Source organism: Mycothermus thermophilus (genome assembly GCF_041956435.1).
Source record: "Mycothermus thermophilus strain CBS 625.91 unplaced genomic scaffold VTJ04scaffold_2, whole genome shotgun sequence".
Lineage (NCBI taxonomy): Eukaryota > Fungi > Ascomycota > Sordariomycetes > Sordariales > Chaetomiaceae > Mycothermus > Mycothermus thermophilus.
The window spans coordinates 2,681,373-2,696,822 of record NW_027191428.1 but is presented as its reverse complement, the minus strand read 5'-3'; the positions used below and the strand labels follow the sequence as shown (position 1 = coordinate 2,696,822).

General features: G+C 56.8%; 7 protein-coding genes and 1 non-coding gene across 8 annotated transcripts; 3 read left to right on the top strand and 5 right to left on the bottom strand.

The window, feature by feature from the left end:
• Positions 1 to 480: 480 nt before the first annotated feature.
• On the top strand, positions 481 to 2,883 carry VTJ04DRAFT_3143 (uncharacterized protein; the record flags this gene model as incomplete). Its single annotated transcript, XM_069361011.1, has 2 exons — positions 481 to 2,114; positions 2,235 to 2,883. The coding sequence occupies 2 exons, from the start codon at positions 481 to 483 to the stop codon at positions 2,881 to 2,883; spliced, it is 2,283 nt and encodes a 760-aa protein (XP_069221664.1).
• Positions 2,884 to 3,769: 886 nt separating this feature from the next.
• VTJ04DRAFT_t27 lies at positions 3,770 to 3,895 on the bottom strand. Its single transcript has one exon. It is a non-coding gene; the product is annotated as a tRNA-Ala (tRNA).
• A 302-nt stretch (positions 3,896 to 4,197) lies between these two features.
• VTJ04DRAFT_3142 (uncharacterized protein) lies at positions 4,198 to 5,473 on the bottom strand (the record flags this gene model as incomplete). Its single annotated transcript, XM_069361010.1, has 4 exons — positions 4,198 to 4,574; positions 4,651 to 5,214; positions 5,330 to 5,364; positions 5,457 to 5,473. 4 exons carry the CDS (start codon positions 5,471 to 5,473, stop codon positions 4,198 to 4,200), a joined length of 993 nt encoding a protein of 330 aa, XP_069221663.1.
• Positions 5,474 to 5,947: 474 nt separating this feature from the next.
• VTJ04DRAFT_3141 (uncharacterized protein) lies at positions 5,948 to 6,924 on the top strand (the record flags this gene model as incomplete). The annotated part of the gene is made up of 2 exons (XM_069361009.1): positions 5,948 to 5,950; positions 6,613 to 6,924. 2 exons carry the CDS (start codon positions 5,948 to 5,950, stop codon positions 6,922 to 6,924), a joined length of 315 nt encoding a protein of 104 aa, XP_069221662.1.
• An 87-nt stretch (positions 6,925 to 7,011) lies between these two features.
• On the top strand, positions 7,012 to 8,888 carry VTJ04DRAFT_3140 (uncharacterized protein; the record flags this gene model as incomplete). Its single annotated transcript, XM_069361008.1, has 4 exons — positions 7,012 to 7,100; positions 7,172 to 7,197; positions 7,258 to 7,641; positions 7,708 to 8,888. 4 exons carry the CDS (start codon positions 7,012 to 7,014, stop codon positions 8,886 to 8,888), a joined length of 1,680 nt encoding a protein of 559 aa, XP_069221661.1.
• A 1,381-nt stretch (positions 8,889 to 10,269) lies between these two features.
• On the bottom strand, positions 10,270 to 10,617 carry VTJ04DRAFT_3139 (uncharacterized protein; the record flags this gene model as incomplete). The annotated part of the gene is made up of 1 exon (XM_069361006.1): positions 10,270 to 10,617. The coding sequence occupies one exon, from the start codon at positions 10,615 to 10,617 to the stop codon at positions 10,270 to 10,272; it is 348 nt and encodes a 115-aa protein (XP_069221660.1).
• Positions 10,618 to 10,652: 35 nt separating this feature from the next.
• VTJ04DRAFT_3138 (uncharacterized protein) lies at positions 10,653 to 10,856 on the bottom strand (the record flags this gene model as incomplete). The annotated part of the gene is made up of 1 exon (XM_069361005.1): positions 10,653 to 10,856. One exon carries the CDS (start codon positions 10,854 to 10,856, stop codon positions 10,653 to 10,655), a length of 204 nt encoding a protein of 67 aa, XP_069221659.1.
• Positions 10,857 to 10,889: 33 nt separating this feature from the next.
• On the bottom strand, positions 10,890 to 13,174 carry VTJ04DRAFT_3137 (uncharacterized protein; the record flags this gene model as incomplete). Its single annotated transcript, XM_069361004.1, has 2 exons — positions 10,890 to 11,128; positions 11,200 to 13,174. 2 exons carry the CDS (start codon positions 13,172 to 13,174, stop codon positions 10,890 to 10,892), a joined length of 2,214 nt encoding a protein of 737 aa, XP_069221658.1.
• Between the last annotated feature and the right edge of the window lie 2,276 nt (positions 13,175 to 15,450).

Sequence of the window (15,450 nt, the reverse complement as noted above, 5' to 3'; positions counted from 1 at the left end):
GGCTGGACACCCGAATCGACCGTTGCCACCTGGGCAACCGCAGCTCCACTCTCCGTCATGTGTTCTTTTCCCGGTTTGTTTTGTCCGCGCCCAAGCCAAGCAAGGAAGGCAGGCACAAGCCAAACTCTGCTGCATCATCAAGGACACGCGTAACTTTTTCTTCCCCTTTCCAACCTCCCTGCATGCCCTTATCGATTTGATCGAGCGAGGTCACTTTTTGGCTCCTGCCAACTTTTTTTCTTAACTGCGCGCCGCAGATGACGAGTGACAGGTCCAGTCACTGACCAGACTTACCATCTGCACCTTGTCATCTCGCGTGCCTTTTTCTTATCATTCAGTCTGGCGTCACCAGCGGCCGGCTTGCTTGCTTGCTTGCTGCCTTGCTGCTTCCCTCCTCCCTGCTTCCGCTCGCCAGAGACCTTCTCTTCGACTGCATACTATACCACACCACCAAACCGTCATATCTACAACATCGCCATCATGTCGGACACGGAGAGCGTCGACTACCTGCAGGAGGACTTTGACCCTTGGTCGCTGACCGTCCCTCGCCTGCGCTCCATCCTCGTCACACACAACATCCCGTACCCTTCGCAGGCCAAAAAGCCCCAGCTGATCGACATCTTCAACGAGCAAGTCGTTCCCCAATCCAAAAAGATCTTGGCCACCCGCGCCCGCGCGAAGCGCACCAGCCGTGGCATTGTCGACGCCGACTCTCAAAGTACCGCGAGCGCCGACACCTTCGACGATGCTCCTCCCATGCCCCCACCCCCCTCGACGCGCCGCTCTCGGTCCCCCCGGAAGACGGTGACGAAGGTGAAGCGCGAGTCGGAAGAGCCCGAACATCTGCCTCCGCCGCGCAGGGAGAGCCCGCGCAAGCGGTCCTCGCGGTCTGCCAGCGCCCAATTGGCCGCGTCTGACACCGACACGGCGATCGACACCGAAGGCTCGTTCTCTTCCCGGGCCAATCGGCGCATGACCCCGATCCCGAAGCTGGAGCCCCCATCAGACGATGATGGCTTCTTCAAGCGCACCCCCGAAACCGCCGACGTGTTCTCGGACGAGAATCCCTTCCAGAGTGGAGCCAACTCTCCCTTCACACCTGCCGCCAAGACCCCTTCCAACCGCCGCAAGACCGCCGGCCTGGAGTCAGTCCTGAGGCAACCGCCCTCGACCATCCGTCGGCGGACGGACGTCACGCCCTACCATGATGCGCATTCCACGCCGTATCACGACGCGCACGAACAACAGCCCATCTCTTTCTCTCGCGACTACGAGGTGCCCCTCAGCCGCGTTGCCCAGCGTAGGACTCCGGAGCGGCATCACCAGCCAGAACCGGAACCTGAACCAGAGATCGAGCCGGACGAAGAGTTCACTCCCGAAGAGCAGCTGGCCCTTGACCAGGAGGAGGCTGCGCATCCAGAGATTGCAGCGGCCCGCAGAGCCCCGCAACCGACCAAACGCCGCTCCAGTCTGTGGACGCCTTTCTTGGTGCTCGTCACCACTGTCTTGGCCATCTATGGCGCCTGGTATCGACAGGAGAAGATTGCTGTGGGGTATTGCGGCCTGGGCCGGGAGCCGACCCAGCTCATTCCCTCGCACATTCAGCTTCCTCCGTGGGCCATTGAACTGGCCGCCAAGTTCGACATCTACGATGTCTACTCCATTCCCGTTCCCGACGCGATTGCCAACGCTCTGGAGGTGCGGTGCGAGCCCTGCCCTCCGCACGCCTATTGCTACGAAGACTTCACCGCGCGCTGCGAACCCGATTTCATCCTGAAGCCTCACCCCCTCTCGCTCGGCGGTCTTATCCCCCTGCCTCCCAGCTGCGAGCCTGATGGCGAAAAGGTCCGCCGCGTCCAGGCCGTGGCTGACCGGGCGATCGAGGAGCTGCGCGAACGCCGTGCCAAGTACGAGTGCGGCGAGCCGCTCGAGCCCGAGGGCGAGCCCCTCAGCAGCCCTTCCATGGACGAACAGGAACTCAAGGAGATTCTCAGCAAGAAGCGCAACAAGCGCCTGGGAGCCGATGAGTTTGATGAGCTCTGGGCCGCCGCCATTGGCGAAGTCAAGTCTAGGGAGGAAGTCGAAGTGGAACAGGCTGAGCAGCCTAGTGACGAGTATGTGGTTTCCTTACTGCGCTCATCCCGGGATTCTGACTCTGCCCGTCGATTCCTCCGTCAACATCCACGGTTATTGACCAACGTGAAAACTAACCAGCCCCGTCCTCCGCCCCATAGACCCTCCTCCGGTGCCGGAAGCTTTCCGGCCTCCCCCAGGCTCTCGTCGACGTCTCTCGCTCGCCTTCCGTACGCCTGTGCGCTCCGACGCTCCGTCAAGCTCGGACTGGCGCGACATCGACTCAGCATTGGTGGAGTGATCTTGTCCGTTCTTCTCTTTCTCCAGGCTCGCCGCCGATTCCTCCGCAACCGCGAGATTGCCGCCCAGGTTCCCGGCCTGGTCGACGAGGTCCTGGAACGCCTCGCCACGCAGAAGGAGCTCGCTTTCGAAACCGGCGACGACGACGCCTTCCTCTTCCTGCCGAACCTGAGGGACGACATCCTCCGCAACATCCACAGCGTCAAGGAGCGCGAGCGCATCTGGACGCGCGTTCGCGCCGTCGTGGAGCAGAACAGCAACGTCCGCACAGGCCACCGCGAGGGCCGCAACGGCGAGGTTGGTCGCGCGTGGGAGTGGATCGGACCCAGTCGGGTTGTGGCCACCCCGGGAGATGGGGTCAAGAGGAGGAGGAGTGCCGCCCCGCGGGTTTCGTGGGGTGTGGATGTCAAGGCCGAACCCGGCGCCGTCGCGGATGATGGGAACGCGGACTTCCAGCCCCGCGCGGTGCATAAGAAGTGGGAGGAGGGCGCTGGAAGGCCGGTGTATTAATGACTTGCTTCCCTTGGTTTGTTTTATTTTGTGATTTGGGTTGTGTTTGGCCCAGAGGGGACTGTGATTGATGTTGGGTGGGAGGAGAGTGTGATAATCACACGGCGGGTCCGGCCAACTTCTTTTTATTTCCTTTCGCCGACAAACAAGATATTTCTTTTCTTGTTGATTCATCTTTTCGCTTCCTTACTTCCCTCGCCCTTTTGGCCATGAAGAGGTTGTCTCCTCGGACGAGTTACACACGCTCTTTGCCCCGTTTCCTTCTCCTCCCAGTGTCGGCTTTTTATTTGTTGAGGCGTCGGTGTTTCGATCTGTCTGGTTTTCTGGAGGTTTGTGGTGCTTTTCTGTCCTTTTACTTTGGGGTGATGATGGTATCAGAGAGAGTTTGAGATGGGAGTTTGGAGAAACAAGACAAGAGGAATGAATAGAGAGAAAGAAGATTGACAAGGCCGTGCTGTCTGTGTATATGTATTCCGCCTAAGTCAGGTTGATTGATGCGATACCCATACCCCTTTTTTTCTGCTACCTTGCCTGACCTACGATGTGAGGAGTATGGATGCTCTTGACTTGAAACCTGAAAGGGGGGTTTGAGGAAGTGGGATTGGGATTACGACTAAAGTCTTGTGGGTATATAGATAGCTTATTATACGAACGATATGTGTCCATTGAACAGAGTCCCTTTTGTCCATGCTACCCTGTGTGTATCTGGTCCCGTCAATTGCAGATTGGGTCTCTCAGACCTCGTTCATGTGCCAACCCCTAACTGAAGTGAACCCACCAACAAACCCTCGGAAACATCTCCACAACTCCACCACCACCGTGACCACCACTCCACAACACCAGGAAAAAAGTGCAAAAATAACGCCTCATAACGAGGGGCTTTTTTTGGACGAGCTGGGAATCGAACCCAGGACCTTTCGCATGCCCTCACTCACTGCACAAGCACCAGAAGCGGGTGCTGGGGTGGTGTGATATTGCTAAGCGAACGCTCTACCAACTGAGCCACACGCCCGTGGATATGTATGTGTGTGTATGGGTGTGTGTGTGTGGAGGTGATGATGAGGTCTCGGTGGGGTGGTGGTTGTGTCGGTGTGTGAAAGATCTGGATCTAAGGTCAGGTAGCTATGTAGGTGTCAATGGGCAGAGGGAATACTTCTCTCTTGTGTGAGCACGTTCACTTGGTCATTACCTCTTACATAGATCTATCTGTATGAGGTTCAGGTTTTGTCCTTCAGCAGTATCTTTGTTGGTTTCATTTTTCTCTATTCCGAAGTATGTACCCACACGACTCCCTAACCCAACTCTTCTCTGAGATTAATTACACCTCGTATTATGGATATCCAAAACCAAGATATCCTCCGCGCCCACTTTCTGGAGGTCGTCCATGGTGTTGGCGATCTTCTTCTTCTCAACCATAGCGCTGACGGCGCACCAGCCCTCCTCGTCGAGGGAGGTGATGGTCGGGGCGCGCTTGCCGGGCGTGATGGCAGTGGCGGCGGCCAGGCGGTCGCGCGGGACGTTATACTGGCACAGGACGAACTTTTGGGCCGTGATGACGCCACGGATGCGCGAGGCGATCAGGTCGACCAGCTCGGGGTTGCTCGGGGCTTTGGACTTGATGAGGATGGCGCTGGTTTCGAGGACCGTGTCAATGGCTTTGAGGCCGGCTGCGCGCATGGTTTCGCCGGATTCTTTGAGAGGGAGGGAAGGAGATTAGCGGCAGTTGTGGAACGGGGGTTGGCTCGAAAGGGGGAATCTTTAACTTACCAACAAGATCAACAATGCCATCCGCAACGCCCAAGGCGCATGCAGCCTCGACGCTACCGCTCAGCTCGATGATCTTGGTGCGCAGCTTGCGGCCCTCCACCTGCGCTGGGTCGGTGATGCCGTCCTGCTCCATCTCCAACCGGGCAAAGAAGTCGTGGGCCAAATGGACGAAGCTGGTGCAGATGTTTTTGCCAATCAGGTCCTTGCTCTCGCGGTACTCGCCCTTAGCAGGCACCTGGACCTGGAGTTTGCACTGGCCGAAGCCCAGATCCATGACGGTCTCGCAGCCCTGCGGCTTGCTCGGGGTCGGGTTCCATTCATTGCTCATGCGGCGGGCGCGGGCCAGGGCTTTGACGCCCGAGTCGTGCTCCTGGACCTGGTCGTAGCCGGTGATGCCCAGGTCGACGCGGCCCTCTCCGACGAAGGTGGGTATGTCGGCGGCGGGCAGGAAGATAAGGGCGATGGGGAGGTTCTTGACGAGCGCGATGTCGAGGCGGTTCTCGCGTCGGAATTGGATGTCGGCGCCTTCAAGAAGGTTTAGGGTGGCCTGGAGGAGGCGGCCCTCTGCGTGGTAGTGAGGGAGGCGGGTGTCAGCATAGATAGGTAGGGTTGAGCATCTCTCCCCCTCGTATTCAGGAGTGGGTGGTGGTTTGGGCATTATGGTCGGCGGGGGACGAACTCTTGGGAATGGCGAAGAGCAGGCGGCCTTCTAGGCTTGAAGGAGGAATCAGCGCGGGATCTATGGCGGCGGGAGGTCTCGGTCTCGGCATCCCGGAGGACGAGGTATGGAAGAGGAGACGACGTACTGGTTGACCAAATCCATGGTGGGCTATTCGAATTCTAGGTCCAGGCAAATGGTCGTCGGATTTGGTATATGGGGATGGTATGGTGCAGGGAAACTGTCGCAAAGGAGACGGCAGACTGCGTTGGCGGTTGGGTCATGTCAGCGACTAGGTACCTGATATAGATGTAAAAATGGCAAAGTATCCAGAGGTTCCCCTGGACTGCGCGATGCGGGGCGGGCGAGGTCCATGGCGGGGTACTAGATTGTTTTTTGTTCAAGAAGGTCCTCTGCTCGGTGTCAGGGCTAGGAAGCAGAAAACCCACCTTCTAGTACTAATGTTTGGATCGAAAGGCAAGGCGCCTGTGAATAAAGCTCGGAGTACTCTCCTCTTACAAGGTGTACGTATCGGGTATGACAAGGTCAGGTCCGAGTCATCGGGGCCTGAATTTTGTTGTGGAGCCTGAGTCCGGAGGTCCTGAATCGGAGTCTACAGCGCCGGCCCCGCGTCCCGCCATGGTGGGGCAGATTTCGGTGGAGCCACCTACCTGACTCTGGCGGGCTGCGACAGGGGCAATCAAGCAGCAAGAGACAACGACACGACCGCCCCAGGCCATCTCTCTCACACCAACGAGGAAGGCTTCCATCCAAGGCGAGAACAAACGACGGGCCGTCCCGCGGCCTCGAGCTTGCTTTCCAACCAGGCATGTGGGTAGCTAGGATTTCCAGCTTCTTTCCACAGTTTTCGACGTCATACGACTAGTTGTCCTGGTGCACACACAATGCAGGACACCAAATATGCGTATCTAAAATACCTGACCTCCTAGCTGATGTAGGTGAGGTAGAGGTGGATTCCAAGCTCGAATCCAAGTTCAGGCACTGAGCCGCTGCACAGCCCTCGTCTGCAGCCATACGGAGTACCATATCAGCTTGTCTCTGCCCAGTCGGTCGATGTGTCATAGGTCCCAGCCAAGACGCTGCATCTGCGGCTGCATCGTTCTCCAAGGCGAGCGGGTTAGGTAATACGGGAGTGGCCAAGCCCCTATTCCTGCTGGGCAGGGCCCATTCCGCCCGCCGAAACGACATCGCAACCTCGACGACCCACAAGAAACATGATAACACCTGGGCTCTCGCTGTTGGTCTTGTCGCAAAACTCGGATCCATACAACTGCTACGTCTAGGGCTCTTCTTTTCATTCCTGTTATATTTTTCTTCCTAATTACCTTTTTTCTTACTTATTCCTCCGTCGCTCGTTACCCCGTCCCTCGCTCGCCGACCGTGACGCCGTCCAGCCGCAAATCCGTCGCCAGCAGAGAGAAACGAGAGACTCCGATAAGCCATTGTCGCAACGCCACAGCACAGCACCTCTTCCTCCTCCTCACAACTGCCCAACACGACCGCACAGGCAGATCGATGCGAACTTTTTCTTAATCGCCGAGCCGACCCGGTCCACGACCTGGCAGGCCGATTCGTTTACTGAGCTTCCCTCGTAGCTCCTCCCGGGGCCCGAAACCTCGAGAGGGCCAGCAGCGCCCACTACCCTTGAACACGCCGACGACGACGACATCCCCATAGACAACATGGCGACATGGGCAGGGCAGCCCAGTGTGAAGGGCAGTACAGAGACCATGCGCATGGTCCTGTTGACCTGCGTATCCGTCGGTATCACGTCCGTACCTCTCTCTCTCTCTGTCCGAGACGAGCATAGTATCCACGACATATGCGCTGACTTCCAAACAGCTTCACCTGGGGCGTTGAGATGACCTGTATGTCAACCCGTTTAACTATCGAACCGGCGCCGCGACCATGCTGACGAATCCGCCCAGATTGTACTCCGTACCTGCTCTCGCTCGGCCTCACCAAGGGCCAAACATCCCTCGTCTGGGTCGCCGGTCCCATATCAGGCTTGATCGTCCAGCCCATCATAGGAGTCATCGCCGACGAGTCGACTTCGAAATGGGGCAGGAGACGGCCCATTATTCTCCTGGGCTCGCTCATCGTGGCATTGTGCCTCCTCACTCTCGGGTTTACAAAAGAAATCGTCGAGTCGTTGGGTTTGGGTCCCGACTCTACCAGGGCATTGACCATCATGCTCGCCGTTCTGGCTCTCTACGGCGTGGATTTTGCCATCAACGCAGTCATGTCCTGCGCGAGAAGTCTGGTCGTGGACACCCTGCCCATCCAGAAGCAGCAGATTGGCGCTGCGTGGTGTAAGTACTCACTTCACTTGTCTTTTGAACGAGATCCAAGCCATCAAACCTGACACTCCCCCAAAGTAAGTCGCATGAACTCCCTAGGCCACATCATTGGCTACGCCATGGGCGCCATCGACCTGGTCCAGCTCTTCGGCCCCCGCTTCGGCGACACCCAGTTCAAACAACTCACCGTGATCGCCGCCATGGGCATCCTCCTCACGGCCTGCATCACCTGCTGGGCCGTGACCGAGCGCATCCTCATCGAAGCCCGCCAAGATCCGCGCCGCGCCTCGCAGCACCAAGGCCGCTTCAAGGTGGCCCGGCAGATCTACTCCACCGTGCTGACGCTGCCCCCGCGCATCCGCGGCATCTGCAACGCCGTCTTTTGGTCCTGGATCGCTTGGTTCCCCTTCATCATCTACAGCAGCACCTGGGTCGGCGAGACCTACTTCCGCTACGACGTGCCCTCCAGCGCGCGCAGCTCCGAGGACGCTCTGGGAGAGATGGGCCGCATCGGGAGCATGGCACTGACCGTCTACTCCACCGTGTCGTTCCTGAGCGCCTGGATCCTGCCCGCGCTGATCCGCGCCCCCGTCGAGGAGGAGACGTACACGCACCGCCCGCCCGCGAGCATCGCGCCGCTGGTCGAGGCGCTCAACAAGCACAAGCCGGACCTGCTGACGGCGTGGATGTTGAGCAGCGTCGTGTTTGCGATCGCCATGTTCTCGACGCCCTTTGCCACCTCGTTCCGCTTCGCCACGTGGATCGTGGCGTTTTGCGGCATCCCCTGGTGCGTCTCGCAGTGGGCGCCCGTGGCGTTTCTCGGGGTCGAGGTCAACAAGCTCAGCGGCGGTGACCCCGCCTCTGGTGCGTTGCCCGGAGGTGGCCCGAAGAGCAGCATCGAGCTGTCCCGCCTCGAAAAGGGCGGCGGCGGTGGTGTCCTCGAGGCCGTCGGAGCCGCCGGAGCGGGCGGCCACGGTGTGGGTTCGACGGGTGAGCTCAGCGGTATCTACTTCGGCATCTTGAACATCTACGTCACGGTCCCCCAGTTCCTTAGTACCATGATGAGCGGAGTCGTGTTTGCCATCCTCGAGCCGGGCAAGAGCCCCGAACTTGCTGGCCACGGTGGTGGGGGGCATGGGGCTGATGCTGCTCCGTCATCCGACCCGTCGGGCCCGAACGCCATTGCGGTATGCATGTTCCTCGGGGCGTTGAGCTCGCTTGTGGCGGCCTGGTCGACCAAGAAGTTGCGGGAGTTATGACACCTCAGTTCCACCTCATGAAGGTGAAGTCTTGTGTCTACGTGGAGGCTGAGTCTAAACTCGCCCTGAGCAGCAATGATCAATGCTGCCAGGTCGACTGTGTGAGGAAAAGGGATCCGAACAGAAAGGCTGGTTGTTTTTCCCCTTCTTTTCTTCTTATTGTTTCTTTCTTGTTTAGACTTGTCCTGGCAAAATGTTGTGTGTATGTCCCGGATAGAGAGAGGTTGGCAGGAGCGCGGCGTTGGATGGGGAACGGACGGGGACTGGTTGACTCAATTATGATTTTCGTTTTCAGGGAAGGGAAGGAAAACAAAACGTCCGGCGGTAGTAGCATGACATGGCTCGGCTGGAGTGTTTGAAGCATTTTTGTTCCTTTCATTCATTGATCGATTGCTCGTTCCTGTGTGATGGATATGGCTTGTACATACCTAATCTGTCTTTGAGTCGGTCTACTTGTATAAAGTACTTAAGCAAAGTTGTAATTGTTCCATCCACCAGCCACTTCATGCTTAGTTCCAGCAGGTCAGGGAAACAGAATAGGGTATCCGATCTCTCTCCTCGTCACAACATCCCCAGAGCCTGATGTCAGCACATCATCGGACCAGAAGACAAGGTAGAGCATACGAGACATCTCATGACGGGACAGAGGCCGCCAGATCAAAGAAACTCAACCCAAGCTGCTCCTCCCGTTTTGCTTTTCAACATACTGGCTATGGACATCAGACCGAATCCACTACCTTACCTATGTTCCTGGCCTAATGAACCAAAACAAGACCGATATTATAAACATACACTACATACACACCCACGATTCAAATAACGAAACCCTCGGTGAGATGGTGATCACTTGGCGAGTACCTGGCCGATCACAATTCCCCAACGCTCGACGCTCAGCCCAACATCAGCATATCCATCCCCTCGAGACTCAATCCCCCACGTTCCGTAATATTCATGTCCGGTCCTCACCGGGCTCAACTCTTGAGAGCGATAAGAAACGGGCGTCCAGTATGCTTAACTACTGGGGTACGTACCTTATGGAAGAAAGTCATTGAGATGGTCTTTAATGATCCCCACAACTTACATGAGAGTCGGCATCTTGCCTCGGCCGTCCATGGCATGATGGCAGCCCACCACCAGACAGGCACTCAGCAGGTAATATACAGTTCAGACAGAACTCACGGGGTCGAAAGAGATCCAAACCACAACACCATCCGGACTAAAATCGCTCAGTTATGTCTATTTCGTCCATGTCTCTGTATACACCACCATCCAGACCCTCCCCCATATCTTAGATCTTTTGCGTAAACAATGACACGGACGTGTATGTACGTACCTCGCGAGTACTTATGTCCGAAAAAACCCAGGCCATCCGGCCCACCATTTATTTTCCTTCAGTTCTAGATACTAGAGTTAGGGTACTAAGGCACCTCTCTTGAGGTGAAAAGAAGCCAAGGTGCAAAGAGAAGAAACTATGTACTGAGACAACAGCAACCAAAACAGCCAAGTCTTTGCTCCCTCCGTCTTCAACCGCTGGACAGTAGGAATAGGAACAAAAATAAACAAACCGCATGGAATCAAAAAGGAAAATGCAATGCAAAAATGCGAATGCTCCTCTGCCCGCTGCTGCTCTTGCTGCTGTTGCTGCTCCTGCTTGTAGAGTCTTGTGTTGCAATAGAGGAAGAAAAAAAGGAAAAGAAAAAGGCTGCTGTGTTGCCCAATTAAAACCCATTATGTACCATGTACCCAAACCAAAATATGCCCTACCTACCCTCTCTTCTCACCGTGTCTTGCCAACCGTTGCTGCTGCTGACATATTCTCTCTCCTTTGTTGCTTGATCTTTCTGCCTTTCCTGCGGCTTGTCGAGAGTTCCCAAGGCCCGCCAATCCTGGTTGAAGAAGTTTTCCCACACACCACCTGTCCCAGGAGCAGAAACCCAAACAAACACACACGCCATAACCAAGAACCATCTCTTTTAGTTCCTCCTCCTCCTCGGCGCGCACTCACATCACAATGCACTCCTTCCCATCATCCGCGACACCCTTCTTCTTCCCATTCTTGCTCGTGGCAACATCCGTGCCACCGCTAACCGCGGCGCGAATAACGGCCAGCCGCTGCTTGGCGCGCTCGTCACCCGCATCGGCGGCTTTCACGTACCAGACGTTGGCTTCCAGAATATCACGGCGGCATCCTATGCCCATCTCCGTGAAGTAGCCGACGGTATATTGCGCCTTGACATATCCTAAGAGCAATAGAGTTAGAAAATGTGATTCCATGAGTACATAGAGGAACCTATTCGTGAAGCAAACTTACCAAGCTCGGCAGACCTCTTCGCCCACTCGTACGCCTCCTCCTCGTCCTTCTCTAAAACCGGTTCAGCGCCCAACAAGTACCACGCACACAGGCCCATCATGGCAGCGGCGTGGCCTCGCTCCGCTGCACCCGTGTAAAAATGCACACTCAATGCCGGATCCCTCGGGCAATTGAGCTTCCCGTGCTCGTAAGCGTCACCCATACGATAATTGGCCTCGGGATGACCCAGATCCGCGGCCTGGGTGAACAGCTCCGCCGCATAGCTCTCGTCCTTGAAGATGTCATCCCCGTAGCCCGTCTCGTACAGACAACCCAAGTGATACGGCGCGGCATTGTAAATGGTATCTGCCGCCTCAGCAGCCAGCTTCAGCCACTTGATACCTTCCCGATAGCGCTTCTCGCCCAAGTCGCCCGAGAGGCAGGCCTTGCCAAGCCTTGTCATGGCACCCGGGTGCCTCTTGGAAGCGGCGGTGCGCAGGTACTGGACGGCCTTGGTGGGGTCCTTGCGGCAGCCCCAGCCGAATTCATAGCACAGCGCCGTGCGGTACGCGGATTCGGCATGGCCGTGTTTGGCGGCGAGGACGAACAGCGGGAACGCCTGGTTGTAGTCCTCCTTGCCCTTGCTGAACAGGCCTGACGCGTAGCCATCGGCAAGGTAGTACTGCGCAAACGGGTAGCCGTTGTTGGAGAGCTTCTGCAGGATGGCGCGCGCCTCCCGGACGAGGTCGTGCGGTGATGTGGAACCGGGTTGGGATTTCTGCTTGGGGTCGCTGGGATCAAAGCCCTGCTCCTGTGCAGTGGCGATGAGGAAGACAGCAAACGAGTAGAGGGTCGAGTAGTCGTTGGTCTTCTTGACATTTTGGCGGTACATTTCAAGTGTCTTTTCGGTGCTGAGGAGCGACGCATTGTTGCCCACGACCGAACGCAACTGTGAGTTATCGAGTGTGATGGGGGCGGGGGCAGGCTGCGGATACGGCTGGTTGAGCAGCTCGACGAAGGATGACGGTCGTACATCCGGCGACCTCCTGCTGGAGTGTGCCGAGGGCGCGCGTATTTGAGAGCCACTAAGGTAGGGGGAGCGACCGCGGGGCGCGTAGTCGGAATACGCAGAATAGGCCGAATGGGGACGTGGCAATGAGCTTCTCCTATGGGTGTTGGTGGGCGTGAGATGACGATTGATACTGCCGGCGTCCGAAAGGTTCGGATTAGACTGAGCCTTGGGGTCGCCCGCAACCATGCTAGAGGGCCGCGGGAGGAACGCGTACTGCAACGGCTGCACGGGCTCGGGCTGTGCGTCCGAGTCCTCGACGATCGACCCCTCGGTGGCATCTACCGACTTGTCTTGGTTATCCGAGACATCGAGAACTCCAGACACGGAGCTGGCGCTCGTTGTGGCTGAAGACTCGATCGACGTTTGCTGCCGGGATGTGCTCTCGGTGGTGTCTGACTCCCGGCTGTTTCTATTCCCCAGTTGCCTCCCAGACTGGTCACTCATGCTCTGATTGTCCAGGTCGTAGCTCGTGATGCTAGCAGATTCGGGCGGATACGGCCTCCGGACACCATTCGGAGCCCCCGGCTGGCGGACGAGGTCCGGGTCTGAAGACTGATACGCTTGTGAAGGAGCCGACTCGTATTGTATTGGTGTATGTGGCGGAGGTGTCGGGGCTTGAGGTGACTGAGGCAGGGCCCGGTTAAGGACATGGGCCGGGATGGCGTGGCCGGGATGGATGTGCGTCTCGATATTGGCCAGGGACGGGCGATGCCATTCATCCGGTTGAAAGTTGACCCTGACCGGGGATATGGGGGATTGGCGTAGTCGTGGCGAGTCGGAAGCGGCCGGAACTCCGGGCAAAGGCTTTGCGTTTTCTCCCCAGTCATAGTGTTCGGCCGGTGAGAGGACTTGGGGAGCCGGCTTCCGGCGCTGGCCGTTGGGAGAGGCCTGCTCGGCGGGTGGTGGTGAGCCGACGGCCGCCATTGAGGGTTGTTCAAAAGTAGAGAACAAAGAACGATGCCACGCTCAGAGGAAAAGGAGAAGCCAGTCGTGTTGACAACGGAACGCTGGGGGGTGAGAGGTGACCGGCGGAGCAGAGGCTGGGCAGTAATGGCTCTTGCTTTCCCACGCTTCGGAAAGCTAGGAGATCTGGCGTGCTCGGAGAGCAGTGGTAGGTGGAGGAGGCTCGTTTCGTGGGTTGCTGCGGTCGTCGTCCACTACCGTGTGTGCCGATGCATTATTTGTGGCAAATACAAGACGTCAACGAGCGACAGGAGCAGTCGAAGGTTGTGGAGGCCAAGTGGTAGTTCTTGGTCGTGGTCGCCGGGAGATCCTTTCGGCCTTTGTGGCTGTCGTGGCGCAAGGAGGAAGAAAAGGGGAAACGAGTGACGTCTTTCGCTGACACGCACTCTCTCGCTCTCTTCCACCTTCTCTCTTCGTGTCGGTCGGCGCCTCGGTCTGTCAGTCCGTCTGAGGTGGTCGTCGTGTCGTCTTGGCCCAGGGGGGGAAACGAGAGGATCGATCCGATCGCGCAGCAGCTGCAGACGGGATCAGACGGGACGGAGGATGGTTGCAGAACACACCAGCAGCAACCAACCTGGAACGTCTGACGCTTGGTAATGCCCGGGGATCTGCTACGGGCTGTATGAAAAGAAGCACAGTACCGGAAGAGACCCAAGAAAAAATAACGTTAGGCCCGCTAATAACGAGCGGCAATGACAGGGGCAGCGAGGGCGAGAGAGGGAGGAACCCAACACGCCAGGGGGGCAAAATTAGGGGGATTAAGCTTGCAACGGGAAAACGGGGGACTGGTAACGAGGGAATTAGGTGCAAAACAAAGGAAGAGAGCAGGAGAGCCAGGCTTCCTGTTGGAGAAATCTGGGCCAGCAAGAGGAGTCGAGGGGAGGAACGAGAGAAATACTAGGTAGTTAATAGGGAAAGAGAGGGAGGAGAGGGAAAAAAGGAAGACGACACCCGGCGCTGAGATGAAGCGACTGCTAGGCTGGGCGGTTCTTGGGGTGTGAGGCGATGTTGTGAAGTGCCTCCAGTGCATGGAACCTTCAAGGCTGCTGTGGTGCTTCCATTGCTCCATTGCTGCAGGTCTGCAAGACAGAGCGCAAATCCCTGCAGCCCCTTCCAGATTTGCTCGATTTGCCCAAGCCAAACTTGGCGTCTTAGCGTCTCTCTGCTACGCTAGCGTACGAGACTGTAATGTTCCATACAGTTATGACGAAAGCCTCGTCTCGCTTGGCCTGGCTTCCATTTTTCCATTGTTTTCTCGAGGGTGACACAATGACACAACCCCGTCTCTATTTTTGGGAGTAAACATCACTGAGGCAATGGAATGGCACACAGCCTCAGCTGCCTCGAGCTTCGATCATCCATCCAAACCTTGACGCCGAAGTGTTTTTGATCTTGGTAACGCCACGATGGCCCAGATCTCTGGATACTTCAGGTGTTTCCTCCGGGCGATGGTGTTGCATTCTCTGCACATCCTTTTTCTGCGGATGTTCCAGCAATGATGATCTTTTCAGCCTTACCCTAGCCTAGCACTCTTGTTCTCATACGCTGTTTGTTTCCCTTTCTCATACTTCATACTAGCAGGTACTTGCGCTAGTTACGTATAAGCAATATGCAGGCAAGGCAGCGGGTCAATGACATTGGATCTCCTGGGTCCAGCTGGAAAAGCTATGTCAGCTCCAGCGGTGAGAACAGCCCATCAATGTGGCGAATGGCAGTTTGTGTCTCGTCTCATGTTGTTGATCTCTACCCATCCCATACAGTTGAGATTGCGTCTGATGCCACGGTTCTGACGAAGTCTGCCTGGGCAGACTTGGCTTGAACGAAGAGCCTGTCCATATGTAAACACAGAACCTAGTACAACTCTCTGACGTGGTGGAATCCCAAGGGACTGGACCGCGGGGGTGTACAAGGACGGCCCAGGTATGTGGTACCTATCAATATTCTAACAGCGACAATGGTGTGTATGTAGGACCTAGTCTGCACGGAGTATACACCAAGGGGATGTCCGCCAACCAGAGTTTCGTGACTACATACACCGACCAAGTATGGACCTTAATGAATTAAGACTGGGCAGCTACAGTTGCGATCCTCGGCGTTGTCGGCTTCCGGGATATTACCTAAGACAAGCCTGGCCTCCATGAAGGCATCCCAAAGATCACTGCCTTTCCTGCTGTTACAATACTGTACAATACTCGTACAGATCAGAACGAACCCGCTGTCATCACGCAAAGCCGAGC